Source organism: Nothoprocta perdicaria, unplaced genomic scaffold (assembly GCF_003342845.1).
Source record: "Nothoprocta perdicaria isolate Ctin4 unplaced genomic scaffold, notPer1 scaffold_29, whole genome shotgun sequence".
Lineage (NCBI taxonomy): Eukaryota > Metazoa > Chordata > Aves > Tinamiformes > Tinamidae > Nothoprocta > Nothoprocta perdicaria.
In genome coordinates, this window is record NW_020455521.1 from 5,178,636 (window position 1) to 5,188,685 (window position 10,050).

General features: G+C 42.4%; 1 protein-coding gene across 4 annotated transcripts in view; it reads left to right on the forward strand.

Moving 5' to 3' along the window:
• The window catches only part of SH3D19 (SH3 domain containing 19), a 54,075-nt gene extending 46,534 nt beyond the window's left edge, over positions 1-7,541 (forward strand). For all 4 annotated transcript variants that reach the window (XM_026041641.1, XM_026041640.1, XM_026041638.1 and 1 more), the window contains 7 exons: positions 123-253; positions 2,254-2,312; positions 3,437-3,624; positions 3,892-3,944; positions 4,474-4,660; positions 5,188-5,282; positions 6,521-7,541. In XM_026041641.1, coding sequence (XP_025897426.1) covers positions 123-253; positions 2,254-2,312; positions 3,437-3,624; positions 3,892-3,944; positions 4,474-4,660; positions 5,188-5,282; positions 6,521-6,637 — 830 coding nt within the window. In that variant the 3' untranslated portion in view covers positions 6,638-7,541. The remainder of the gene's footprint in view (positions 1-122; positions 254-2,253; positions 2,313-3,436; positions 3,625-3,891; positions 3,945-4,473; positions 4,661-5,187; positions 5,283-6,520) is intronic.
• Positions 7,542-10,050: the final 2,509 nt, after the last annotated feature.

A 10,050-nucleotide genomic window follows, 5' to 3' on the forward strand; every position in this document is an offset into this window, starting at 1 on the left:
ATGTGCTTTTAAGGCTTTTTAAAAGCTCATGTCACTTCTGTCTGGGGGTTATATTAAGAAGACTTGAAGAAAGAAGCAGTGACTGTGAGAGCTGCTTTCACTGCAACGCTGCTGTCTTGCAGAGCACGCTGAGGACCTGGAGCTTCGCTCTGGAGACACCGTTTGCCTTCTGGAGAAGATTGACGCGGAGTGGTACAGAGGAAAATGTGGGAATCTCACAGGGATATTTCCAGCCAACTTTGTTAAAGTAGTTGTATGTATGCTTTGCATATGGTGATATACATAAGATCCCATAGATATCTTTTGTGGTTCCAGTTAGTTAACTGTAGCTCCTGCSTGTTTTATGCCATTTGCTCTTTCTCCCTGGCAGCACAGAAGATGCGTTGAATTTGTTTGCATGGTATTAGGAAGATGCTTGAGTTAGCAGCCCAAGYTTTGGTCTGGATATTATTTTCCCATTAATTTCAAGCCCTTGTGGGAGAACGGTAGCCCTTAGGACCTGTCCTACTCCCTCAGTTACCTGGAGTGATTTCTCTGGGCCTGCAGAGCAGCTGATTTTTCCTGGCTGCCCATCAGAATCGAAGCTCAGCAAGATGTCTGCGTCCTGCCCCGGCCTCTCRCGCTTGTCCCCTTGAACAGAGCCCAAGGAAACCCTTATTGCAACCAGGCTGCCTCAGGAGCCTTTGCTGGGTGGCACGCTGGGCTCTGAACTGCACACAAGAGGCAGGTGCTGTTTTGCAGTCCAGCCAAAAGGAATGGGACAGAGATACAGGACAGTTGAGGGCTGCAGAAATTTGCTCAGAGCTGCCACCTGTCTCTTTAAGAGATGAGAACTGCAGCTGTATTGAAAGTACTAAATATTTAGTAGTAGGTACAGAGTGTTAAATGGAGTCTCTGTTTAGCTTGTTAGCTTGAAGAGCAATTTTAGCAGTTGAAAACCTACTGAATTAAAAAGAATAGGCTCATGGTTAGAAATAATGCACTGAACTTGCTTTCAGAAGAAAAATTGGTTAGCTAAATCCCTTAGCCTCTTCTACACTGGCAATTTAATTGATAGATTCCTGTTCCTGAGGGCTAGTAAAAACATTATGTTAAAGCAATGAAATGAATATATTTGGGGGGGGGGGGGGCGAGGAAGACAAGTTCAGCATTGTTATAAATATACAATTTCATAAAAACAACGGAAGATGTTTTTCAACCATGTGCTTTAGTTCTAAAAGGTAATTTCCCTTTGAATTCACAAGTCTATTATTTCAGCAAAATTTAGAAAAGTTATTAGGGAAGGAGTAACTATACTAATTCACTGATCTCAATACAAAATACACTGATCTCAGTACAGCATGTTTTTGACTATTGAGCTGCTTGAACTTCCAGTTACAGAACACCCTTAGTACTGCTGTTAAATCTTGCAGAGCAAGATTTGCTCTGCATCTTGCAGAGCAAGCTCGCCTGGCACGGGTGATGCAAAGATGAGTTYTCCTGCAGGGCAGCGTGCTCCTGTGCAGCCCTCCCTAGGAGCTAACAGCTCGTTCTTGTTGGGTTTGTGAGCAGCAGCTTACGGGAGAGAGCAGTGAGGCCTGGCTCACGTTGTAGGATTGGGGTCCTACCCTAAATGGCAGGGCTGCCCTAGAGCTCGTAGCAAAAATGCACTTGCAGTCCTCGGGCGACAGAGCACTGGCTGTGCGCTGTGTACACAGTGGTTTTGTCTTAATTGAATTTCTCCAGTTTCTATAACAAGCACATGGTGCCTGGCTGCAAATGAGATGAAAACAATTACTTTGTTTTTCTCCAAACTGACCTTTCTTTGTGTACAGYCACTGTGTCCCTGCCGAAGTGAGATGTGTTTGTTTCGAGTACAGATGGCAAGTGCTGGGCTACCCAGCCCCTGACAGCTAAACAGTAGTTTTATCTACTGGGAGACAAAATTGTGCTAGGAGATAAGATAGCAATTATCAATTGAAAGTTTGGTGCTCTGTAGTAGCATCCAGTCCCATTTTCTGTCATTCAGCTATGCAATGGAGAAATACTAAACAATGCTAATAATAGAAACATTAAATAGTGCTTGTTTGCAGGAGGTSGAAAAATGAAACATCAGCCATACAAAACCAAAAAACTCAAATATGGTCATATATCAGAGCATAAGTGATTATGTAGTGTCAAATGGATGTCACAGCTAGAGCTGATGCTTATTTGAAAATCGATTATTTTAAGAAAAGTTGATTATAGATACATCAATGTGTTTTGTCTTATTAGATTGATGTTCCAGAAGAAAACAACAAGAAAAAAATAGTCTGTGCATCGCATTGTGTGAAGTGAGTCGATAAATCTTACCTTTTTTTCCCCTTCTAGATTTATTAAGAGATTAAAAAGAAAGTGGAAAATGGTGTCATTTGCACTGAGTKTAATATGGTTAGCAGCTACTTCACCTAAATATATCCTAGTGTTTTGACAGCTTCATTTTTAAAAGTTTATGAATTTGTACTGTACAATGAACTTTAATAAAACTCTTGGATTTAAGTAAAAGATAAAGACTAAGACCCACTTAATAGGTTAAAAAAATTAGTCCATCACTTTTCTCTTTAAGGAGAGTATGGTTGTAGAGAAGTAGCCCCTGATTGCTCCCACATCCTGGACTAGAGTTATCCTTGCTGGCTGCTGCCCACAAGGCAGAGGAGGAGGAGGAGGAAGGGCCGAGCAGGGAGCTGGCTCTAGCTCAGACCTACTGTAGTTGTGCAGCCCAGCAGCTGGGCACAGGGACCTGGCTGTTCCTCAAGGCTGAGGGGGAAATGAAGTCTCTACACTGGATTAAGTGATGCTGTCGGAAGATGTAAAGGCTGTTTCTACTATTGCTGCTTTTTTGGCCTGGCATTTATGGAAGTCCATAAAATTTGTTAGAACAGTATTTTTTTAATTCTATTTAAACAAGGCAAAAGAAGAAAAAAAATGAATTCACTCTTCAGTATCATACCAATTTTTTTAGACTGAACAGATGCAGGAAGGTTTCTCTTCGAGGTAGGTATCTTATTTCAGCACCCCTAGGATGAATTGGTTATAGAATAAACTTTGTCAAGAAGTATATAAAAACTACCTCCCCCATGAACGCTTAGGATACTTACTTGTATATGGGCAAAAATAAGAATCTGGACATGTAGCCCAGAATCAAGGTGTTTTTCTTGCTACCTTTGGAAGAGAAACAAAGCCAAACATTACAGCAACCAGGAGGTGAGTGCAAGAAGTAGGTACTTGTCCAGCCGCTTCAAACTTCAGCCTCCTTTGAGAACAGAGGTAGCCAAGGTTAGACTCCAGTTTTCCACCTATTCTATCTTCAGTGCATTCTTTCCCTCTTCAATGAAAAAGTATCAGTCATTTTTTGAATAATGTTGTCTTCTCAGTAATAACTGGACAATAGCAAAAACAGCTTTTTCTGTTTGTACAGAGGCCCAAGATGTGTTGCCCGGTTTGAGTATATTGGAGACCAGAAAGATGAACTCAGTTTTTCAGAAGGTGAAACTATCATCCTTAAAGAATATGTAAACGATGAATGGGCCAAAGGAGAGCTGAGAGGCACATCTGGAATTTTCCCATTGAATTTTGTGGAAGTAATAGAAGACCTTCCTGAAACAGGTATGAGTATGTTAGCGACCCTGCAAGCATCTTCCTCCAGCACATAGATTAGCATTGCATACATACAGGCAGCATAAAAGGATATGGGATAAAAGTTCAAACGGACAGTGGATAGGGAAGGAGCTGGAGAGAGGACAGATTAAAAAAAAAAAAAAGAGTAGGATTTAAGAGTTGCTCTTTATAACCACTTGAAATATTTAAAATTTCCATCATTAGTAAAGTTTTGAAAGTCACTGCGTCTGTTCTAAGCTGCCCTTTGCTCCACAGGTGTAAGGGCATCGCCGAAGAGCAAGGTGGAAGGTTCCTCTTCCCTTCCTCAGGTAACAGGTTTTTATAGGCTGGGCCAGACTTGCTGTACATCTTCCACAGGCTTGCACAGACTTTCTGTTATCTCTGTACCATGTCATGCTTGCTGCACAGCTTTAAATTGCAAAATTAACATGACCTTGCAGAGTTGCATGATGTTGCAGTAACATAGAAATTTGACAGTTGGTCTAAATTGATAAATTCATAGCTTCTTGCAAAAGAAGTATTTTTTAACCAAAAGAGTGCACAGTTCTCATTAGCTCTATTTTGTTTCYACTATTGTCGCAGTGGATTAATGTTGAATTTCTTATTAATCCTATTAATTCTTATTAATGATTAAAAGGAATATACATAGGCAAAAATCTGTAGTAATTACTGAAATGTTGTTCTAGTCTGCACGCGCAATGAGTGTTGTATGAAGGAGGAGTCAGGAGACCTAAGTCTCTACCCCTCTTTCACCAGAATCACTGAGCTGATGCTGATGGGCTCCATTCACACTTTGGAAATTAATTTTTTTTTTTCTCTTTTTATTCACTTGAATAGAACAACCGACATTCAGTAGAGTGGTGTGAAGCACTACATGATTTTACAGCAGAAACCAAAGATGATTTATCCTTCAAAAAGGGAGACTGCATCCTAATACTGGAACAAGTAGATGCAGAGTGGTACAGAGGAAGACTGAATGAGAAGGAGGGGATTTTCCCAGCGGTTTTTGTTCAGACCTTCTCAGGTACAGTGCTCCTGCTAGCAGGCAGATCGTTATTCCTTAGGTTGTGACAGTTAGGTGTTATATAAAGATACTTATCCCTAGAATCCATGTGGTCAGAATCTTCACAGAGGACACAACAATCACATTTATCTTCCTTGATTCTGAAGCTAAGCCCTCAGTGAAAGCCAAGAGGGAATAACACCCCTCTGAGTGACTAAGAGTGCACATTAATTGCAGCTCTACAAAGCCCCTTAATCTCCAAGTGTAGAGAGGAAAATACAGCCTTCCTCTGCCACTGGGAATTTCAGCAAAGTGATCTTWAAAATGTAGCCCCTTTATAAGCAGGATGTGAGAGTGAGTTTGTACTGTACAATGAACTGGTAGCAGTAGGGACAGGGTTTTTTCCCCCAAGTAGGACACTGACTTTGCTAATTACCGGCATTGGGCACTGTATGGGCGAGGGATGACAAGAGGGCCAGGGGACTTCTCCAGAAACAAAGCTCTGGTTCAGTACAATCCAAATAACTTGTGTTGTCCATATCCTGCAGCCAGGGTCGAGTCACAGGGTCGAGGAGGGAAGAAAGGAAAAGCCAAAGCTCTTTATGATTTTCATGGAGAAAATGAAGATGAGCTTTCATTCAAAGTAAGTACTCTCTTTTTAAAAACACTCMTAACGAATGCTAAAAAAGGATTTATATGTATTTAAAAAATAYACTTACGTTGAGCAAAAAGGAGAAATAAATACTAATACATTTGGTAGGCAGCCTTTCTAGAAGTTTTCACTTTAACAAAACTTCAAAGATTTCACCAAGGGGGGACAGAAAAAGACTTTGGAGAAGTGAAGAAGGAGAAAAAAAAAAAGGGGGGGAATCCAAGTCATTCTGTGACCTAACTATTCCAGCAAACATGATAGAGCAAAAACCGTCATCCTTTTGCAGAGCAGCCCTCTTCAGTTCTTGCTCACTTGATGCAGTTACAGGAACGTGCTGTTCAGTTAAAAAGGCAGCAGAGAAGGTGCAATACGGCCCAAGCAGCAGTCACAGCAGCAGGGGCTCGAAGCGGCCCTGAGTGCAGTGGGACACGGCCTCCAGTAGGGTTGGGCAGCTGGATGCTCCATGCGCCCCAGGGGCAGTTCTTGCTGGATACAGAGCCAGCGTCCAACAGCRCACAGCTTTATCTCCAAAGTCATGACTTCCATAACGGTGTCCTCAAAAGCAACTGTCTGAGAAGCAGCAAAGCTTCCAAGCAGGTCCAGAAGAGCGTTATTAGCAAGAATGTACTCTAAGGCACACAAAATAATGTGTTTCTGCAGCAGGAGTTTGCAACAGTGAAAAGACAGATGATCCTTTGCAGAGGAAAAGGGGGAGGGGGGCACTGGAAAAAAGGCAAGGGCTGCGACAGGGCCTCACATGGAGGGTGGGACAGGGGAAGATGAAACTAGAAACAAAAGATCAGACAAGATCTGGAGTTTTTGCAAGACCAGACGGAGCTGACACTACTGCGTAGCTTTTGGGGAACGTCTGCTGAGGGAAAAGCTTCCAAGGGCTGGAAAAAAAATGCAACTAAATTGAAAACAAAGCTTTGAGGCATTTAAAGAAAGCCTTTAATAAAACGGAAATGTGCATAAGGCGGCAGCCTGCATTGCCTACCTAAAGCGCTTTGGCAGAACTAATTTTCCTTTCCAAAAAGTGGTGACTTTTCAACAGATGACAGGTGTTTGCTTACCTGAATAGAAGTTAGAGCCATTTTTGGCAAATAGAGTCCCAAAGAGGTCTAACTACTGGAGAAGAGAGACCAACTTTGTCCTGAATGGCATCAGCTGTGTGTGTGTTACCTTTTTACTACAACCTGCCGGGGCTCATGTCACCTGTTCTCTTGCAGGCGGGCGATACAATAACAGAGCTGGAAGTCGTGGATGAGGACTGGATGAGTGGAGAGATGCAAGGAAAATCGGGGATATTCCCCAAAAACTTTGTTCAAATTTTAAGAACACCATGAAGCATTGCCTGCCTTTGTGCTCCCTGCATGGGGGGGAGAATGTTTCCATCCCAAAGGCACAGCGAGCAAGGACATGGCCTTTCTTTGACTATCAACATGTTTTGCACTACTTTTTTCTAGACAGTCATACCAGTATCTTGAAGTCAAGTATGAAAATTGTAGTCTTTTGTGACAGTGTATTTAGCCTCATGCTTCACGAACACTGGGAGAAGAAATAAAAGGAAGATTTTTAGCGGATTCCAGTTAAGGAAGTATGGAGGAGAAGTACCATTTTAATTTAACTTCTTGTTCTTAACGTTCTACTACGTTTACTGTCTGCTAATACATTTATCATGTATAAAGCCTGCATAAGGTAAGCTGCTTTGGGCTTCTTCAAAACTTTTCTTAAATCTAAATTAAAAAGTAGTTTTTAAGATATAATCACAACGTTCGGTATGTAAATCAGGTTCAATATTCTGGTTTTCTTACTGTTTGACTTCCACATTGAAGTGGAATCCACCTCTTTTATGACTGAGAGGATAAGGCAGATAAGTTATGTCAGTAGAAAATTATCAAATCTAATGATAGAGGAAGGCTCAGAAGCGAGCCCTTGTGGGTACTGTTCTTCTGTTCTTAGATGGAAACTGTTTATAGAGGGGGAAATCAGAAAAATAAAATAGAAGCATTTTGCCCCTTGAGAGGATTCAAACCACTCCAGACCATCTCCTAAATGTTGCTTGCCCGCCCCACGCTCGCCTGCAGTTGCTGGGTTTCCATCTTTCTGGAATTACTGTTCTGAYAGCTCCTTCTCCTGCCCCAGCAGTAGCTGGTGGAGCGAGCAGTGCCGCTCTGGCCTCAGCTCCCCTCACCGTGGTGCAGGGGCTGGAGCTGCTTGCCGCTCCCTGCGGCTCGGGAACGCGCCTCCGAGATGCTGCTCTCATCTGGGAAGCAGCCTCCGCTTCAGCTTTCTGCAGCCATGGGCCACAGCTTTCACTTGGCTCCCGCACACCTGCTGTACTGAACATCCGTGTAAAGGGTTTGTCAGGGCCRGAAGGGAAGGAGACAAAMAAAAAAAAAAAAAAAAMCCCACCACGCACAACCTGAGAAAACATTACAAGAAGCTTTAGCAAAAGAGAAAGAGTYGGTGTGATTTGAACTACTATAAAGGAAAGCAAACATGCCAAACATGACACTTTTACGCTACATCAGCACCTGCTCCCCTGCGTGGGGAATGAGGATCACAGGGAGCTTTAGTGAGCTGAGAATTGGCTTTTTACTCGTTAGAGTGACCAAGCCTGTGCTATTCCAGAAAGCTGGCAAGTCAGCAGCATAGCCAGCAATTCCTGCTCTGCCTTACCAGCAAGCCTGGCCTTAACCCCATGGAATGAAGCTCAAACCCATGTCCAAGGACAACCCTTCCTGCGCCCAAGCCTTCCTGCCAGGAAAGGCCAAAGGTTCCTGTCATTTCTTCAGTGCTAACATCCGTTTCCTCCTGGAGGACTCTGAGCAAGCAGAGCTGGCTGCCACGAGCCCTCCCAGCCTGCTCAGCCACGGGCGTCCAGTAGCTCCTCCTCAGGAGCCCTGCAGAAGCCCTTGGCAAAGCGCGGGCAAGCTCGGGAGGGAAGAGCAAAAAATAAAGGACAGGACACCCAGGTCCCCCGAAGCCGTAACCAGGGTGGAGGKAGGTGGAGGTTAAGTGTATGATGTTTACTTACTTTTTGTCTGGCAGTTTTTTTTTAAATTTTGATACAAGTCTTACAGTAGAATTAAATTTTTGTATTTTTTCAATTTCCTCTCCCCCTATTTTTATAGTTGTGTATCAATGGGTTGTTTTTGTAACTTAAGTTAGATGTTGAAGGTCTGTGCCTGGCCATAGATCAGTGGCTGTGCTTTAGTCAATCCAATTTATTCAATCCTCTCCCCTCTGTGCTGGGCTAGGAGAGCAGCAAAGCCGGCAGTGGGAGCAGGGAGTGCCCTCTGAGGGCTGCCTGCATCACTGCAGGCGGCTAAAATCCATTTAGTTTTGTTTAAATGCAAGGAAGTTAACTGGCTCTTACAGAAAACATATGCTACCTGATTTATAGAAATCTAGAAACTAGGTCACAAATGCTAACTGCAGCATAGCAGCAGATCTCAAATATATCCTTGAAATTCCGCTAGACCCCATACATTGTTAGGATAGAGATGGCTCTGATGTACTCCAGGCTTCTATGGTTTGACCCAACCCCTGGAAATGCCTTCAGGAGGAAAGCTCTGTTTCACATGCAAGTAACAGTGTCCTAAGTAAAGCTCTGCAAGTCCATTATGTTTGTTATGGTACCACTGTAAATTAAAAATGTATTTAATCAGTAAAATTTTTTTATAATTAAGTCATGACTACATTTTTATCATTATATGTTATGGAAAGGTCACTCTCTGCTGGGCATGATGGTTTTATACTGCTTAGATGTTTAACCAAACTACTAAAATATTTATATATATTTAAAGCCCTCACTGGGGTTTTATTTTCCAAAATGCAGTTGTGCTTTCTGCAAGACACTTCTCTCACCAACAAACAGAAGGAAAAAAAAAGCAAGACAAAAGATACAAGGTCTGGGAATGAGCTCAGAAACAAGTTAGCAGCAAAAAGCACATGGACTTGATACAGTTACCGCTGAGCRGGAAAGAAACCCATTTATTCTGCTTGCAATTAGGGGAAGGCTCTGAACCCCCCCTTCAAATGCCAGACTTATAGGTACACATACACACACGTGCATACACACATATTAAACCTTACTTCAGTAGATTCAAGGATTTTCAGCCTCAACCCCCATACTACAAGCCAGGRCTGGGTACTTAACGCTGAGAGTTTTCCCCCTGGAGTAAGTGTGTTACGCCAAACTCAGAACTGTGAATAATCACTATTTCTGGAGAAGAAAACAAGCCAGCACCTCATCCTTTACTCCAGTTTCAGTACCATTAAAGGTATTTTACAAACATAAACTAAAAAGAGCAGAACAAGTAGGTCTGTATTTACTAACAGATCTAATAGAATCCACTAGGAAAGTTACCTGAGTGTGGAGTCATGGACCAACAGTTTTAAGTATTATTCTTGTTAATAAGACTTTGTCTTTTCKCCCTAGTTCTGTACATCTTGTAAAAGCAAATGAATAATTCATCCAGAAATATTCGTATCAATCCTCAGACCTGAAACAGTGAGGTTGCCCCCTTCAGAATCTACAAGCAGAGTTTCCTTTAACCCATTAAGTTACTCAGAGGCTTTGCTACATAACAGAAATGTTTCTATAAGGAGAAGGAAAGCGGAGGCAGAAGTGAACACTGTATGTCTTTGAAGGCTTTACAGGTATTTCTGCACCAACTATTCTGTGAAGAATCACAAACTATCTCACAGATTCACAGATTCACAGAATTTTTAAGGTTGGAAGGGACCTCTA